Source organism: Ochotona curzoniae, unplaced genomic scaffold (genome assembly GCF_017591425.1).
Source record: "Ochotona curzoniae isolate NIBS_2020 unplaced genomic scaffold, NIBS_Ocur_1.0 contig_3622, whole genome shotgun sequence".
Classification (NCBI taxonomy): domain Eukaryota; kingdom Metazoa; phylum Chordata; class Mammalia; order Lagomorpha; family Ochotonidae; genus Ochotona; species Ochotona curzoniae.
In genome coordinates, this window is record NW_024465926.1 from 24,318,199 (window position 1) to 24,337,136 (window position 18,938).

An 18,938-nucleotide genomic window follows, 5' to 3' on the forward strand; every position below is an offset into this window, starting at 1 on the left:
TTTTGACTGCTGTTTCCACAAAGAAATGATAAATATTTAAGAAGGCAGATACGCTTACACTGAATTGAATATTACATGATGTATAGAACTATCAAAACATTACATGGCATTTCATAAATATCTATATTTGTATCAATCAATTTAAAATGTTAATTGCTTAAGAACAATGTGCAAAGCATTAAATTTGTGTATCTGCGAACACAGCAGGGAAATACAGTACCTACGGATTTTGGGGACTAACCACACTTCAGACAACCACTGGGACACTTGGAGCGTATTCCCTGTGGATAAAGGTTAGACCAACGCAGTGTAATATTTTCTGCATGTCTTACACTCTTTAATATGGACAGGGATCATGCTTCCTTCGTTTGTAGCTCTTTGGCACCACGTCCTAAGAAAGGCATAGTAAAGATCTGTTGAAAACTAGAAGACAGGCTTGGGCATAGGTGAGAGGGAATGCTCGTGCTCTAAGTTGTCTGTTGCACTAAAGACAGCCTCTGCACTTAAAGCGCACAGTCAGGACTCGGTGGGTGAGATTTCCAGAATAACTCAACCTTCCAGTGGATAACAGTCGACATGTTGCTTTGACGTGCAGAATGGATTTCTTTAGATCACTTAAATCCAAAGGCTTCCAAAGGCCGCTTTGTTGGAGCTCAAGATTTGCTAGATTTTACAGAACTTAACCAGACTTTTGGATCTCTCAATTTTTCTTGTGGTTTTGTAAGAGACCAACATGGACTTACAGTGACCTCCAGACTTAGGCCTCAGAATCCCAAGTAAAGATTGGAAAGAGTGGAAAAATGTCCTATGGGATCAGAAAGAAAACAGAAGGTGCAGTAGTCCGTACCCGTGGGGTGGCATTTGCACGACAATCTGCCTTGTGAACTTGGCTTTATTGCACAGTGCAGAAGATATTTTAAAGAACTCTTTCAAAAAATAAGCAATTTCTTTCAGGAAAAACATAATATGCTAAAGCCACGGTAGCCATGGACACCTGAGCCAATAAGCAAGCAATGTAGATGGAAAAGATCAAAGAAATACGGTTTTTAAAGTAAGATCTAGAAACATTTTGGATTTTCATGGAAGTTGCTATGGGTGAACAAGGGGGAGAATCAAAAGGGGGAAAGGACAGCAAGAGATAATAACAATAGCCAATGGTAGAATCAACCACATGGGTCAGGAGGGTATCACTTTTAATCAGCTTAATCACTTTTAATCACTTTTAATCTGAAGAACTTTCAGATCTTTGCAGCATCCTCCATTTCCTGCCTGCTGTGGGCTCTGGGGGCGTGTGGAGGAAGGAATAGCCGCAGTGCTTCTTCATTGCACAACTCCAGGGGGCGCCATCCACGGCACATTTATGTAGCAGAAGGAAGTTGTAATCTCTTTTGCCACCACCATCCTCGACAGAGAGGAAACACGATTGTTTCCCCCAAATCAACTCAAAGATCACCCATTCATTATTCTTCAACTCCCAGAGCTGTAGCTCAAAAATTTTTAATATTGTCCTTTTCTTCAACACGTTGTTGACACAGCACAGAATAAGTAGATAAAGTTAAATGATTTCACCTGCTCTCTTTAAAAGGCAAAGCTCTTGTGCTAACTAGCCCACTTCTTTAAACATGCTTTTTAAAAAGTGCAAATCCTCTAATCTAACTTGTAAAACATTTAATATTTTGGCTATACGGCTTTAATGACCATCCAAAAGTCACAGTGGCTGGACAATGGAAGCCGCTGGACTATTGTGCATTGGCCACAAAGCCATGAGGTGGCTCTTTCTCTCAGGTCAAGAGGTCAACCTCCACAGCATTAATTTTGCTGAGTTTCTTTGTTATACATCACAAACAAGGCCATTTATTTTCATTTTCTTGTTTCTAATTGCATGCAGCTACTCCTGAGGATGAACTCCAGAAACAGGTGGCTGGAATGCTGGGGAGAAAACTTGAAACCAATCCAGCAAAAGAGGGCATGTCCCACTCTGGCCAAACAGTTTGATGAGTTAGAGATTTAGTCACTGCAGGATATGCACCTGCACTATTACTCGAAAAGCAAACACTCATCTGTTTGGCACGCACAGATCTATGTAAATGAGGGGAGATTGTTTTGCTGCTAGTGCTTGGCGGCTGATGTGTGATCAAATGCAATTGTTTCCCATTTCTTAAGAAACACAATCTTTACTCGACTCAGCTCTTTTTTTTTTATGATTTTCTTGTTCTTTGTTTATTAAAAACAACATGCCATTCAAGTTGAGCCTAGACACATAGATACTGATCAGAGGAAGAATGTCCTCAGAGACTCAACTATGAGAGATATTCATGTGCAATGGTCTAAGAGTTGCCATACAAGAGTTAAACTAATAACTCTCTAAAAGTTTTCACTCCTCAGTGCCCCTGTAGCTGTCCCCTAGAGAAGAATAAAATATGGACTGACTGACCCCCTCCCACCCCCCCCCCCCCGCCCATTTGCCAGGAAAGTACTGGGTCTTCAGCTTTCATTGTTCAGCCCCTGGTCTTTGTGGGCGACTCCACAGGGCTCCTTCTGCTGTAAACTGTCTGAGTTTCCTGGTTTTCAGTTCCATGTAAACCTCCTCCCCCATCACTACTTCTATCACGCTGGGGGGTGGGGAGGGGAATCTTTTTCACTTGAGCAAAAATAAAAACTACCCAGTATTTGTTTCTGGAGTGTAATTATAAACTTCATTGTACATTCTTCCTGGCTTTGATGCTTATCTTGAAGAGTTCAGTGAAAATAAATTGTTTTTATGAAAGCAGAGAAACCATTTGATAAACATGCTGTCTCTGAAAATTGTTCCTGCAAAAGAGGTCATTCTTTCCCTTTAGAAGAAATAGAATATATTTCAGAAAACAAGCAGGACAAGTCTAGGATTTCTGAGAATAGAAGATTTTTTTTTTTAAAGGCAGGGTGTAAATACACTGAAAATTGCACACTTCCTGATTGTGTTGAGTGCATTGGTTTCCGAAAAAGCTTTACTGAAGAGCTACTTAGGTCACAAGCAAAATACTTGCAGCATTACATATTTCTGAGAATGAATTCTCAGCTTAGCCTGTGTTTTGCTCTAGGGTTTGGGGGGGTTACTATTCCATAATTACTATATCTCTATCACAACCTGTGGGTATATATAGTCTTAGTAAAAGTAATAGTCCACTGGGACCATGATTAGGTCTCTTCATATGCCTGGTAATGCAGAGACCAATACAGCCAAAATCGGTCATAGCAATACGAGAAGCAATCTCATAGACACAACTGCATATCTCCATAGTGTCATGGAAGAAAGAAATGTTTGTGTATTTCTTTTTGTTTGTGCCTATTTGTTCATGTTTCTAAATCTTCGGGCCAAAGTAAAAAGATCGAAATGGTTCAAACTTCCAGAGCTGAAAAATTCTGGATTCATGAAAAACTGAAACTGTGCTTATGCCTGAGAAATTTTTCACATGATAATTTTTTCACATGATGACCCACTCTTTCCTGGCGATAAGTTTGAATCCCCAGGTCCAAGTTCTTCCTCGACACCAAGTGGATGTTTACTACTGTGAGAGCTATGGTGAGTCCTGCTGTGGCTTTATCTGCACATGGTTAAGACCATGCACGTGAACTGCTGACACTTGGACATGAAATGATCTTCATGAAGAGTCATGAAGATGAGCTAGACACAGTTGAACGTCCGGGCTCGATAGGCTGGGTAGGAATGCTATGCTTTCTGACACGAAGCCAAATCCAAACAGGAATCCGAGTAGAAGACATGTCACCAATATAATACATTAGCTGTTACTATGGGAATAGACGAGAGGAAATTTGAGTAGCTATGGCCTTGTTAATTTCCATTTGGAGCTGCTGTTAATTTGGCTACATTACATATTGCAAACAAAGATCATAATATTTGGATAGGACTTTTCATCACCAAAACTCAAGAGAATTAAGCCATCTATAATAGTTTAATCATATCCTCATTTCCTCTGGGTAAGCTGAGTACAGAGGGGTTAAATTACTTTCACAGCTTCTTGAAAGTGGGGATACTAGTAAGATTTTTTTTTCTTGGTTGTAAAATTGAGCAGGTTTAGATTTCATTTAGTCCTCACAGGGACTTTCTTGACCAAGCAGAGAAATAGAATTTTCAGAGTCCTGTCAGGATGTTGTTTTCACATTATACCAAGTTAGTGAATTCTCCCCTTAATCCCTGTTGTTTACATTTCTTACTTGTCACCCACTATTCCATTGGTAATGTCAAGCTGGTAACACAGCCAGTGTTGACTCAGATCATATAAAAGTTCTTAAAGGAATGTTCTGATGTCCAGAAGTTATATTTTTGCTGAGCAACTAACTGATTCTTCTGCTGCCTTCTAAATCAATAACTGTTAGTATTGTCCCACATAACTTGAAAGCATATTTAAGACATGTTCTTGGAGCAGTTTCTGTAAATTCAAGACAAGCCCAGTATAAAGGAAACCTCTGTTTATGGTGTTTCCGAAACAAGACTGCTGAAACTTAAAACAAAAGGGACGCCCTTACAATGACAAATAGTGTGACAGTTAAAATAGCATTCAATTTTTAAAAAGCATGCCTCTAAATTTTTTAATTGGGTAGGCTTCAAATCCATTAGAACCCTTTTTTCAATTTATTTTTTTATTAATTACGTTGCATTATGTGACACTTAAAATTAGGAGGTATTCAGGATTCAATGAAGAGTTTCATCAGGTCAATTCTAAATAAAAGAACATTTAGACATACACAATGGGTGTAAAAAAAAAAAAAGATGAAAATGGCCTATGTCCTTGCTTGAGGTAGATTTTTCTTACCCAAGCAACATCCTTTCTTCCCAAATCGCACCTTAATCAGGTTCCTTGAAAATAGTAGCCCACCATTTTTTAAACATTCTGTCTTCTTTCCCTTCCTTCTTCGTCCCTCCCTTTCTTCTTTGCCATTTTCTTTCTAAATTTCTTTTCCTTTTGTCCCCTAAATTTCTATTTATTTGAAATACACAGAGAGAAGCATGTAGGGATTTCCCATTTGTTTTTAAGATTTATTTATTCCCTAGAAAGGCAGGAGACAGACAATTCTTCTACCTGACGGAGGGGCTAGGAGCTTCATCTGGCTCTTCCATGTGAGTGGCAAGGGCCTAAGCACTTGGCCCATCTTCCACTGCTTTTCCAGGGCCATTAACAGGGAGTTGGATTGGGAGTGGAGCAGGTGGGATATGAACTGGCACTCACGTGGGATGCCAGCTTGCAGCTGGTGGTTTTAACAGTTCAGTCAAAAAACTGGTCCCTTGAGATATTCTACCTGCTGGATCTTCATGTGGGACCCAACCACTTGAGCCCCAGCCTGCTGTCTTCCTGGGTGTGCACTGGCAGGAAGCTGAACCCTGAAGCAGAACAGTGAGCAAATCATAGGCTCTTGCACAGGGGATGCAAGGGTCCCAAGCAATGTCTTAACTGCTGTTCCAAACAGCAGTTCCTGAACCTCCTTTCTTACGTGGATATCTATTTTTTGCAACCAAATCAGCACTGAGCACAGTCCAAGGTTCTTGGGATACGGCAGTGATGGGCAGTGTGCACTGCCCCTCCCCATCCAATACAAACACTGTAGAGTCCATAGCCTGGACCTTCACACTGTGATTCTGTGTATCAGCCATCGTTGTGGAGAGATGGGACTTCCAGGGGACAGGATGGGAGAGGTTTGTGGCCAATGGAACCAACAGATATGTTTACTTTGGTGCAATTTTTACCAAAATTCATGCCTATAAGATTAAGTCTTCGTGTAGTTTATTAGAAATGTGTCTCATGAAAAATCCATGTTTGGATTTCAATTTGTGTGTGTGTGTGTGTGTGTGTGTGCACTTTAATTTGCTTACCTGTTCCTTCTATGGACTCCTTGAAGCAACCTTATACATGCATGTGTGTGTGAGTGTGTGTGTGTGTATGTGTGAACATATGAGAAAAGTTCTGGTTGAAGACTTCTACATGTGTTTAGCTGGGATTCTCTATCTCATTCACAAGTGCCTAAAACAGTGGCTGCCACATGGTAGGGACTTAAACAAAACAAAACAAACAAAAAACAAAAATCATAAGCTGCCGAATTGCAAGGAAGCTTCCCAAGTAACGGCTGCTGATTTTTCTCTTTCCAAACGCCTCCACTAGGCATCTCATCACCAGGTTTTGTTCCTCCACCCCCCAGTCTAAATCACCACTTTTTGCTTGCCTACCATCCTAAATCATCGAACACAATGTGGAGTGACACACACTGTTCCCTGCTCAGAGGCATTTGCATCCTGTCAGGGAGGGAAGAGAAAAGGTTTTTCCTAAACAGTGACCAAGAGCTGGGATGGGACTGGAATTCCAGCAGGTAGAAGGTTCTGACTTCATCTGGCCTTCCGTTCCCCAGGCTCCACCACAGTACAGGAGCCCACTGGCAGCTGCCACTCTTCCCCATTGGAACTTCACGGTGAAACCAATTTGTACTCCTGATCCCTGAGTCCTGATTACATCTTCAGGTCTAGTCTCTCTGTAACTTTGATTATACTTTCCTTCGTAGTCTGTAATCAAGCTCAGATGGCTCCAGATGCACGACTGAGGACCGAGCAGAAGGCGAGGAATGTGAGCCTGCAAAGCAAATCCCGGCTCCCCAGGCTTTGAGGGAGGCTCCCCGAAAGAGTTATCTGGGAAGAAACACAGAAACTAATTTCTTTTCTGGTACCCCAGATGAGCAGGCTGCTTCTCTCCTGTGGCCAAATTCTGCACGCTGCGCCACTGCTAAATACTAATCGAGAAACTTAAAAGATGCTCTCTGGCGAGACAACAGGTGGCCATTGCAATCTCCAGCTCTGATTGGTGGAAAGGCCACAGGCGCCCAGTGGCCCCCAAGAAAGGGCCTCCACTTCTGTGTTTCAAGGACTTACTCAATGGGGTGTTGTCCTGATAGTATCTCAGCTCACTGCCAATTTGTGCTACCCGCTGGGCCATTAGGGAGCGCCGCTGGATTGTCAGCGCTAAATGGAGATTCCGGGGAGGAGACCAAAGCGTTTTTCGGGAGGGAGGAGTATTGCAGTCAAGTCAGGGACAAAGTCAGAAGTTGTATACTTTTCTGAACACACACCCCTCTGTGTTTTGGCTAAGGGAAGCCTCCTGATACAGGTTTTGGCTAAGGGAAGGGCAAATACACAAACTGGAACCTACTTGAGGTTTGTTTTGTTTCTTGCCTGGTTCCAGAAAAATAATAGTGAGCGAAGGTACACAGACAAGCAGAGGTGTCTACTCTGGACAGGAAACATGAAAAAGAACCCGGGTAGCCCCAGTTTCTTAAAAAGCTAAGGCCCAGGGACCGGCAAAGTGGGGCTGCTAAACTAAATGGCAGGTGAAAAAGTTCAGAAGTTCTCCCTGCCAGTTCCAGGAGTTCCTGGATAGCTGAGGAGCAGATCTGGTCTCGCCACCGCCTTCTTCCCTTCTCCAAGGATGAAGGCCAAACTCTCAAATTAACTCCAAGTAATAAAGCCGAGGAAGGAAAAAAAAAAATGCTGTAGCTTAAAGAAAAAGACATAAGGCGGGGGAGTGCGTGAGTTCGGTATGGGAAGTTAATTACCCAGAACCTTTCAGAAAAAGGGGCATATTCTCTCCCAGAGCAGGAAATGCGCACCCTGATCCAGTTACTCCAGTGGGACTCAGATATAAACAAAATCAAAGAAAATACGGATGCCAGGAAACCTCTAGTTTGCCTACCTGTGCAAGGTCAGGCTCCGACAACCCGGCGGGAAAAGACCACAGGTGTACAAGGGGTCCGGGCTCCCGGCTAAGGGCTGGTGCCATTCAGAGAACCAAAGGGGAAGAGGGAAAAGGGACCTGGGACAGGCACCCACGATGGAGGGATGGGGGATGAGGAGAAGAAAGCGCTGGAAAGAGGAACGGAGAGGGAGCGGACGGCGCGGGGATGCTGGGCCCCAGGGAAGCTGGGGTGACTGTGGAGGAGTACTGGGCGCGCGGGGCGCACGGAGCACGGGGCTGGCGGCGAACGGGGGGCCGGGAACGGCGGCCGAGGGAAGGAGTGGAGAGAGGAGTGCTAGGAGGCAGCGGGGACAAAGAAGACCGGAGAAGGGAAGGAGGGGGTGGGGGGCGAGGTGGGAAGAAGAGGGGCCCGGGCGGGGGGGGGAGGGCGTCCGGGCGTGGATGATGGGGAAGAAGAGGTTTGCGCGCGGGACTGGGTGAGCCGAGAGAGCCCGCGCGGGGCAAGGGGCCGGGCCGGGGCGGGGTCGCGCGGCCGGAGGCGGGCCGGGCCGGGGAGCGCACCGGCGGGGCGGGCGGCGCGCCAGCTGCCCGCGGTGGGAGGAGCGGAGCGGCGGCGGCGCGGGGAGGGGACCGGCGGCGCGGGGAGGGGGAGAGAGAGAGTGAGAGAGAGAGAGAGAGAGAGAGAGAGAGAGAGAGGGAGAGAGAGAGAGTGAGAGAGAGAGGGGAGGGGCCGGGCCCCTTGTCTCCGCGGCTCCTCTCCTCAGTCCGCCCGGGGAGGAGGAGGAGGAGCGGGGCCAGCCGCCACCGCCGCCGTCCCAGCCTCGCCCTGCGCACCTGAACTCGCCGCGACGCCCCGGGTCCCCGCGCAGCGCCCCGCGTCCAGGGCGCCCGGCCCGTGCGCTGCGTGGCCTCGCTGTCTCCCCCCGGGCCGCCTCCCGCTCTCCCGCGGCTCGCGTGGCCCGCGCCTTTGTGTGAGGCGGCCGCGGCTCCTCGGGCTCCTCGGGCTCCGGTCTCCGGCGGCACCCCTCCAGTCCCCCCGAGTTCCGCGCGCGCGCGCCGTCCTCCCCTGAAGCCCGCTCCTCCAGGGCGCCCCCGACAGGGCGTCCCCGACGGTGGATCTAGCGGCTGCGAGGAGGCGGACACCCTTTCCCTCCCACCAAGACGAGCCTCAGCCCCGGCCCCCTCCGGTCCCGGCTCCGGTATGGATGTGAGGTTCTACCCCGCGGCAGCCGGGGACCCCGCCGGCCTGGACTTCGCGCAGTGCCTGGGGTACTACGGCTACAGCAAGGTGACTGGGCCGGGGGCGGCGGGGAGGGGGGTCATCTCCCTATCCCGGGCGCGCCCCACGCTCCACCTCACCGCCTGCTGCACTTTTCTTTCCCTTCCTCTCCTCCTCTATCCACTCCTTTCCCTTTGCGCCCTCGCCTCTGTCCAACTCTCCCCTCTTCTCTTTCTGCCCCTCCCCGCCCCCCTTTTTGTCCCTCGGCCGTCGCTGTCCTCTGCCCTCCGCCTCTCCTCCCCCACCACCCCCCGCTCGCCTTGGCCGCCCCGAAGAAGCGAACAGCAGCAGCCCAGGGACTCAAAGAGGACTCGCGTGAGACTCTTTGTTGCTGTTATTAGTAGGCACGATCGCAGTCCTCCCCTCCACCCCCACGAGGCGGGGAGGGGGCACCCAGAAGGGGCCATGATCTCCTGATCCAGTGTCTCCACATCCCACCCAAGTCCATCTTCTCGCCTCCACCCACTCGAGAGCTGGTCCCGGGACGGCTTAGGGAAGGACAGGAACAAACTTTTGAGCGTGTCCTGGACACAAGGGGTGGGGGTGGGACCCGAAGTGGTGGGATCCCTGCAGGTGGCTTTTGCTGACCTGTCGCTGGGACTCTCTGGACCACTTATCGAAGGTGGCCGCCCCTCCGGGTTTAGCGCCAAGTGCTTCTCCTCTTTTCCTTCTTTGGGGCAGGGGTTTAGTTTTGCGTTTCGAGGAGATTGGGGTTGGAGAGTTGCACACCACGTCCTGGGGACCCAACAGCACCTCCTCCGGCTTCCCCGTGCCAACTTTCAGCCGCGAGCGTCTCAGGTGGCCAGCGGTGGCCCTCGGAAGGGACAGCTGGTGTAGCTAGGAGGTCGAGTCGGTGCGGGAGCCGTGGCCCCACAGGGCCGCGAGGACCCCGCTCCGCGTCCTTCCTGAAGCCTCCACACCCCCATCCCCACGTCCACCCCAGGGCCAAGCTTTGGCGCAGACATCACCCGGAGGGCGACGTTCAGAAAAGAGCGGGGCTCTGGCTGGCCTCTGTCTTTTCAGTGTGGTTTTTCTTTTCCTTTGCTCCTGCTCCTCCCTTCTCCCTCCCTTTTCTTTCAAATCCTAGTTTGTTTATGATTGCTTGGATAAGAAAAGAGAAAATAAAGGAGCCTGCCGAAAGAAAGGTGCTATACAAAAACGAAGGGCTAAATAGCCGGAAGAGGAGGAATTGGGTCGAGTGCAGAGCAGTTTGAGGTGCCGGGTTGCTGAGAGAGGCTCGTGGTCCTTGTCGTTTGTTTATCCTGCGTTCGCAACTCTGGTGCTGAAGTTTGCCAGAGATGATTAGGGTCTCTTTGGCTCGCCCCTGTGCCATCACACGGCCCAGCTCCGCGGCTGGCCTCGAGCAGCCAGCCAACAAGTGTTTGGCGCTGGGCTTTATGCAGGGTATTTTAACCCTTTGCTGGCGGGAGGGGAGCAGTGCGCGTTCTTGCCGAATTCCCGCAGTGATTCTCTTTTGCGCCTTGGAGAAGCGAGGAAAAGCTGATGGCTCTAGCCAGTGAAGGATTAGTTTCTGTCTTCTGATTTTGGATTTACTCAGGTTATTAAACGCTTTAAAAAGTCCCCCATGTATGCTCAGCCAGGGACTTAGGCAGCCTAATTAAGTATGTAGTGTTTCTAGAATCCACCTAATTGTTCCGGTGGGGTATTATTTATCTCCGTACAACTTCGCCCATGTGTGCAAGCCTGGTCTAAACTGGGCATGCTCTTTATTTCTGGAAGCCATTACCTTGCCTAATGTAACTACTTATCTCTCTGATTTAAGATCAGCAACACTCGAATGACACCAAAATAGCAACCTATTGTATAATACAGTCACTGCAATGTATGGCAAATCTCTGTTCGCTGGGATCCCAAGGGTACTTCAAGGGGCCAGAGGAAATTGAGGGTGTTTTGTGTGTGTCTCTTTTTATTTTCCGAGAAAGGCTATTTTGAGTCAATTTCAACTCAGAACATTTATTTCAGGGAGGATGTGTATAGCTTGAAAATAGACGTTATTTGTTGAGATGGCTTGTTCAACTTCAGGAGTGAAGATTCAAGTTGGTTTGCTATCATATTTTCTTAATGTAGCTATTTGCCTGAGATAACTTGCTTTCTTGGTGATTCAGCAGTCCCATCCTCTTATGTGCTGTGGCTTCTCGGCTTGGACAACTTAGATCCAACACTTAATATTGGTAGCAAACTGTACCTACCCCGAAGGGTACAGGCATTTCCTTCCTTGTAGGGAAAAACATCAACAATCTTTCAACTGATCCACAATAGTGTATTTTCTCCCTCTTAATTTCAGGAGGGTAAAACCCAGTTTTAGACCCTGTAATTTTTTTTTTTCTTTTTATAGACAATGTAGTACAGGAGTAAGTATTCACTTTATGAGCATAAGTTACCAAGTGAGAATTACTGCTTTATTCCATTTAGTTTCACAACTCACTGGCTGTGTCAGCAGTGTCGCTGTACAGCTTTCCATTGAAAATGTAAAACCTAGCATGCCAAAATGTGCAGTTATTTTATTTGGAAATTCCTCTAATTACTCACCTCTTCAAACAACTTCTGATCTTTTGGAATGAGAAATGATGGCTTTCAAAGAAAGATATCTTTCTGTCCTGTTTTGTTTTCAAGGCCGTCTGGGAAACTTGAGAAGCAACACTGAGCTCTTTCCTGCTATAAGCCTAACAAGGAAAAAGTCGGTGCTGTCTTTAAATTTATTTACAAACCGTGCTAAATAGGGCTTCCTTCACTTCTCCCTTTAGCAGATGAGCAGAGTCCTTTGTACAAATCATGTGCAAGTGTATCATCTTTATGTTCTGTGGGTATATGGATCCTGTTTAAATGTCAGCGTTCGTGAAAGTGTATTCTGTCTATGGAGAGTGGATGAAAGAGTTTTGAGGGTTCAAAAGGCATGGCAAGTAGGAGAATAACTTCAAATAAAATATAGCCAGGATCATTAACATCAGTTAATAATTCACGAATCAGTCACTGATGTATAAACTTAAAGTCATCTCTGTTTTCTAAGGCTAATTTCCATTTTAACTTCAAGCAGAAAACTTACAGTCTGAACCTTGCTTTTTCTGGTGTGTCTAATAAGTGAAACTAAGGTCTCTGTGTTAAAACAAAATCAAAAAGATGCTGTGTTACTCAAGCGAATTGGTGACCCCCTTCACATACTTGGGAATCTTAAATTTTTCTTTCTGTGAGTTCAATTTTTTTTTCACTCAATAGTATGTAGAGTGTAAAATTGGCAGAGTTTTCAGAAGCTCTCTGTCTTCAGAGAAAACATTGTTTTTAAGGTGGGTGGATAATGAACTTGAACTAAACTCTAGTTACTGTCATCAAGTAGTTTTAGGGTTTTGTGTTTTCCTTTCAAACTGTGGCTGTTGACTTCTTATTTATGTATGTTAATACTATCGTGCTTTTATCCTCCAGTCTGAAACCTGTCTTTCTGATTATTATGTAATTGATTGATCCTTCTGTTTAAGGTATTCTGATAGTGTTGCTTTGGTTGCCATATTGGGCCTCTACCATGGCTAGCTTAAAGACAACGGAAACTGAAGGGTCATTTGTTAGTTGTCTTTTTTTTGGAGACTTTGGTTTGAATTGAGAACATATGAAGAGGGAAATCTGATGGAAACTCCTCTAGGCTGGGACTTTGCGCCCGCATGGCAATTAAAATGATTTCATATCTGGGTTCTGGAGTGTAGAAAAGCTGAAAATATTAAGAGCAGATTGAGAGATTTCCGTATCTTTCCATAGCAGATCTTCAAACAAGGTATTTAAACTGTTCTGTGAAAAAGAAATACCATTTTTCCAAAAACTTTAGACCAGGGTCATAAACTCAGACATCTGCAGGGACAGTTAACTTACATGAAGACAGAGTGTGTGGCCAGGAGAAGAGCATACTCCAGTTGATGGGGTAGCCTTGTTCAGCATTAGATTGTTGCCGTGCCAACATCTGGGCCCAGTATCTGTACATTTTGCTGTTATTTTTTTTTTCCAAGAGAACAATAATCTGGATATTCATGTGAGGTATTATGAATCTTAAATGTTGATGATCAATTAGCAGATAGTTAAAATCATTTAGCAGAGCCATCAAAAAGATGTTGTTTTTAAGGTGGTTGGAGAATGAACTTGAACTAAAGTATATTTGGACTAAACTCTAGTTATTAGCTATTTATATGATTCGTCTTCACAGCTTTTTGCCTTAGACGAAAGGTTCATATACAGATGACAATCCAAAAATAATTTTTAGTAAGTCACTTGTGCTTTGTGTTAACTCTGTGGCGGGTGTTACCTCCATGTCCATGTGTGTGGACAGATGCATGTGTGGACAGAGCAGTTTGCCATGGCTATAAAGAAGACTGGACTGATGGCAGAATGGTTGACTTTAGGTGGCCACTTCCAGTAGTGGGAGGCCCTCATTGCCTTTGATCTTGGCTCCCACATCTATCAAACATTAAGATGCAATGCATATTTTGCATTTAATGTAGTATGGTATGATAGAAACCATGGCTGGGTGGATGTAGTTGCATTATGTATATAATTTGTAGTCATCTCGTTACATACTTATTAGACTCTTTTTTTTTTTACTGTTGTATTTCTGTCTGCTCTTTTTCTCACATTTTTGTGGATCCTTGAGAAGCTTGCAAAGTTGAGGTATTTGGTCTTATACTGATTATGGGAGAAAGTGATTCACTAACTAGAAGTCCGCAGACTCTTCATTTGGCCACTGCAGACCATGGAATGTTGGGGAAAATCCTGTGCTTAATGGAGACCAGCATGGAGTTAACCATAGGACTCAATCATTTTAGACAATCAATGATTGTATGTAATCTCAATACTCAAAAGGGTGATATTTCAAGAACTAATTCCTCCAGATCACAAACTTATCTGGATGCTGAATCCCCTTGAGGATTTATTTTATTTAATCTGTACAGTATTTTGTTTTTTCCTTAAAGTCAGCTACCTGTAAGCATTTTGGCTGATTCTAGCTTTTCTGTAGAATTAATTGCAGCCCTGAACTTGTGTCCTTGCTTGGTAGCACCTGCTAGGCACTTAGTGGAAATTGTTCTCTTTAGTTCATCTCAGTCTCTTCTAGATTTTCTTCTACTCAGGCCTGTCATTGCCTCTCAGGTCCTCAGCAGCTTTGATTTTGCAAATGAGCAACAAATGATGCTCAGAGCTAGTAAAATGGGATGACTGTAACTGAAGAAGTTACAGACTAAGTGTATTTCCTGGTATATAAGATAGAATATGAGCTGGAAAAAAATTGGAGGTCATTTTAGAATGCAGTGCTTCTCAAACTTTCATATAGTCAACAGTCACCTGGAGAAGGTGTCATAATGCAGCCTTTAGGACTTTAGTCCTAGAGATTCTGATTCCTAGCTTAGCTCTGCTGGGGCCTGCTCCCAGGGGATACCTAGGGCAGGAGTCCACACATTCAGTAGTATGCTGCAGAAGATCTTCCATGGTAAGGTAAACAGTTTGCTCTTTGTTAGTTTATCGTTTAGAACGTGCTAGGCAGCAGATAAGAGGAAATCCAACAAATAGTGGCATAAATCATGAGGACACCTGTTTACTTACAAAGAAGTGTTTAGGTAGGCAGGCTTACACTGTTTTGAATGGTTCAGTCATGCGTTCAAGGAACCCCTCTTCGAGTTCTTTTTATTCTGCCATCCTTAGAATTTTAACCATTCCCTCATGGTCACAGATGGGCTGCTCTAGCTCTGGGCATTCTATCTTCACATGATTGCATGAGCTGTGATAAGCAAGGCCATGGTGGCGGCAGGAGTGGTAGAAAAAGAGAACTTTCTCCCCTGGGCATCTCTTAGAAGGAAGGAAAAACTTCTGCTAAACTTTCTTATTGATCTGAAATAGCTCAGGTATTTGCAGTGGCAACCAGGAAAGAACTGCTATCGTGGGCTCGAACCAATCCTATGTCCTCCCTGATGGTTGGGCGTTGGTTCCTGAGCATAGTTAGCTGGCAAAGAAAAAGACAAGTGAAAAGACATCTCAGTATTTGATTCTGGGTGTGTTGGAGGACTCGAGTGCTTATTTGGAGGTACACTTTGCCAAAATGAATTTGACCTTTGCACTGGATTGGTATACGGTTCAAGCAAAAGTGGAAGATCAGGTCAACAGCCATAATTCAACTGAGATGAAGTATGAGAAGGATCTAAACAAGGGGGTGTGCATGCGGACGTCAAAGAAGGGAAGGGACCCAACAGAACATCTGGGTAGCTGGGGAAGAGAAGGTGAGATGATTCAGGCTGCTTGAATTGATGTGGGGCAGAACTAAGCCAAAGGAAAGATAAAGATGGTTTGGTCTATTTCAGTGAAATATTCCTAGAGACATGTTGTGGATCTGAAGAGTATTCAGAGCTGAAGAAGCCCAACTTGTAGTCTTCTTCTGTGCAGTTAGGAATGGGTGGGCATGAATGGTGGGTATATCAAGAGGAAGATAGGAGATACAGATGAACCTGCAGTGATGACAGTTGCCTGACACTGCTAATTTAAATTCCCAAATAGTGAGGAAATACTTTTGGAAATTTTCTATGAATCTTGTTACAATATTGACAGTAGGGACTTTTATTCAAGGGTTGATGAGTCTCTAATAGGTTTTATCCACTCCCTTGGAGGTCATTCTATTTTTTGTTGTTGTTTTGGTTTTGTACCCCTAGTTTGATTTTTAGAAATGCCACCTTATATGTATCCATACTTGTGTAAAACACTTCAGCCACCGAGAAATGGCGCTGGTATGACTAACATTCATTCTTCAATCTTAATTTAATTGTGCTTATCTGTAAAATAATAATGCCACTGTCTTTTTAATGAAAAATTCAACATATTGACCAGTATTAAGATACTGCACTAAATGCAGCTTTGAAGCTGAACACTTCTGTTTTAAATGTTTGCAAGTTTAATGTGCTCTTGACTACACTGACTAGGTTGTTCATGCAGAAGACAATGGTGAAAGTGAATTTTAAAAAAGTTTCAAGTCACACCTCCTAACTCAACCTCTCCAAGAGGGAGGAAAGTCCTTATAATTTCCCTGAATAGATTGGAAAAGTCCATGTACAGTGCTAGCTGAAGGGAGGCTTGATGATTTTCAAGATGTTTGAGGATTTGTATTATCTGTGGAAGCCAGATTTAGTCTGTGCTTCCTTAATGCAGCTATTGTAATTATGCTTTATGCTAGAAATTGGCCTCTTGCTAGGGACTGAGATTAGCTATAATGGACTTTCAAGAAACTTGACTTTGTGGTGCAGGTACTTTTTAAGGTGTGTGTGTGTGAGATAGAGAAATAAAGATATAGAGCTACCCGGGTGATAATCTTGGAGATGAGTCATTGTCTTCCTATGGGGAAGGTATGGTTGATTGAGAACAAGTTGTGGAGTTACCAGAATGTCTGAGGAAGGATCCAACCAAGGTTTCACTTGGCAGTTACTGGTAGAATGTGTGTGCATGTATGTGTTTATGTATTTGTGCAATAAGAAGATCTTTTTAAGATAGTGTCATCTGGGGGATGAGGGAGAGACTAGGGAAGGCAGGGCAGTCCTATTATTGAATGATGAATTGGGTGGTCAGATGGTGTTGGAATGAAAACTAGACAAAAGGCATTCAACTTTGAAATGAAGACTTGGTGACATTTCTTTGAGATTCTAGAGAAGAAAGAGAAGGTGACTGAAGATTCATCTAAGAAAGTATGTATTTAGTTGAGTGGGAAACAATAGAGAGAGAGAAAGAGAGGGAGAGATAAAAATGCATGAATGTGGCAAGCCCTAAATATGGACAAACCCTAAGTCCATCCTTGTCTATATCTCCTACCTCATTGCTTACCACCACTTCCAGCACACATTCATTGTGTCTGAACCATGCCAGCCTTAATTTCCCTCTTTTTCGTAGTTGCTGTTCCTTGGGTCTGAAACTTTCTCCACAATGATCTCCACTTTCACTTGTCTGGCTTGTTTTCAGTAGGACTCAGCCTAAATGTCACCTTCAAGTATGGCCCGACCATCGAAACATATCTTAATATATAAATACCTTTTTTTTTCTAAGATTTATATTTATTTGAAAGGCAGATTTGCAGAAAGAAGGAGAGACAGGAAGATCTTCCATCCGCTGGTTCACTCTGCAAGTGGCCACAATGGCTGGAACTGAGCCGATCTGAAGTCAGGAGCCAGGCGGTTCTCTCAGGTCTTCCATGTGGGTGCAGGGTCCCAAGGCTCTGAGTCATCCTCTACTGCTTTCGCAGGCCACAACAGGGAGCTGGATGGGAAGTGGAGCAGCCGGGATATGAACCAGTGCCTATATGGGATCCTGGCAGCGGCAAGGCGAGGACTTGAGCCACTAGGCTACTGTGTGGGGCCTTATTTTATAAAGCCATATCTCTGATTACTATCTCCTTACCTTCATCATTGCATTCATTGGACATATCCTGATTTTATTTTCTTTTCATTTAATCATCATGACTTATCTCTTTCCACTGGGACGTTAAACTCCATGAGGGTAGGAACTATATCTGTTTTGATGTCGAACGGTGCCAGACACAAAGAAAATGTTTTAAGGAATCAAAATAAACAAAGAAAACCAAATATATAAATATACATATACATATATATATACATATGTATATATAATTAAGTAGAAGATCTAGTTGAGGTTTTTATCTTGAGTAAATGTGTTGGACCTACTGTGTGCCAGCTGCTTCCAGGAAATGGGATTACAGCAGAAAAGTCACTTGTCCCATGTTCAGGGAGCTAGGCTGCAGTTCTAATGATCTTTTCTTCAAGATTTGCTTCTTTATGAGTAATTTTTAGTTAAGAAGGAGATGGGCCCCGCACAGTAACCTAGCGGCTGAAGTCCTCACCTTGCACGTGCTGGGATCTCAAATGGGTGCCAGTTCTAATCCCGGTGGCCTTGCTTCCCATCCAGCTCATTGCTTGTGGCCTGGGAAGGCAGTCAAGGATGATCCAAAGCCTTGGGACCCTGCACCCGTGCAGAAGGCTAGGAAGAAGCACCCTTCTCCTGGCTTTGGTTCTGCTCAGCTCCAACTGTTGCCGCCACTTGGGGAGTGAATCAGTGAATGGCAGATTTTCCTCTCTGTCTCTCTTCCTCTCTGTATATCTGACTTTTCAATAATAATAAATAAATATTAAAAGTAAAGAGGGAGAAAGAGAGGGGAAAAGGTGGTTCCATCCACTGGTTCATTCCCTAAACGCCTGTAACCACTGGGAGTGAACCCGGAATTCAATTGAGGCCCCCAAGGTAGCTAGCAGAGCCTGATCAGTTGCACCATCACTGCCGCCCCTCTAGGTTGTCAACAGGAAACTGAAGTCAGGAACTAGAGTCAAGAATCAAACTCATGTACCTGGTTTTAGGACACCAGCTGCTGAACTAGCCACTAAGTGCATGTCCCCAAAGATAAAGTCTTATTTTTTTTTCCATCAGTTTTTCATGTGTTGGTTGCAGGGATGGAGTCATGGCTGTGAGATGACTTGGTGGTAGATCTTGCCTGTGCAGCAGTTCAATGAGGGATCGAGAAGAACAAGTAAAGAAGGCGTTGAAGGGATTGATCTGATTGCAGGTGTTGAAGGTGGTGAAGGGATGGTCATGGCAGGGAAGGTGGCTGTGCAGCAGAGAGGACTCTAGGAGTTTGGGTTCAACTTACAGCTAACAGAACAAGAGATCACTCGTGTTGTCATGGCTTGTATTTCTCTTTTCCCTAACCGTGTCTGGAGGGGGGTACTTCAGGAATGGTATGAGGGCTTCGCAAACATCTGGGAGCCAAGCTGCCGGTGGTTGTCTCTGGAACCTGCTTCTCACCATTCAAGGTTGAGCTTAGTCAACATCTATGTTCAACTAGCAAGAAAGAAGAAAGTGATGCTGGTTAAAGGGGATGTCCAGGAGTTACTTCG

At 45.0% G+C, this 18,938-nt stretch overlaps 1 protein-coding gene across 1 annotated transcript in view; it reads left to right on the forward strand.

Moving 5' to 3' along the window:
• The first annotated feature begins 8,909 nt into the window (after positions 1 to 8,909).
• Positions 8,910 to 18,938, forward strand: part of TOX3 (TOX high mobility group box family member 3) — a 108,779-nt gene continuing 98,750 nt past the window's right edge. Inside the window, exon 1 of the mRNA XM_040982130.1 lies at positions 8,910 to 9,021. Coding sequence (XP_040838064.1) covers positions 8,935 to 9,021 — 87 coding nt within the window. The 5' untranslated portion in view covers positions 8,910 to 8,934. The remainder of the gene's footprint in view (positions 9,022 to 18,938) is intronic.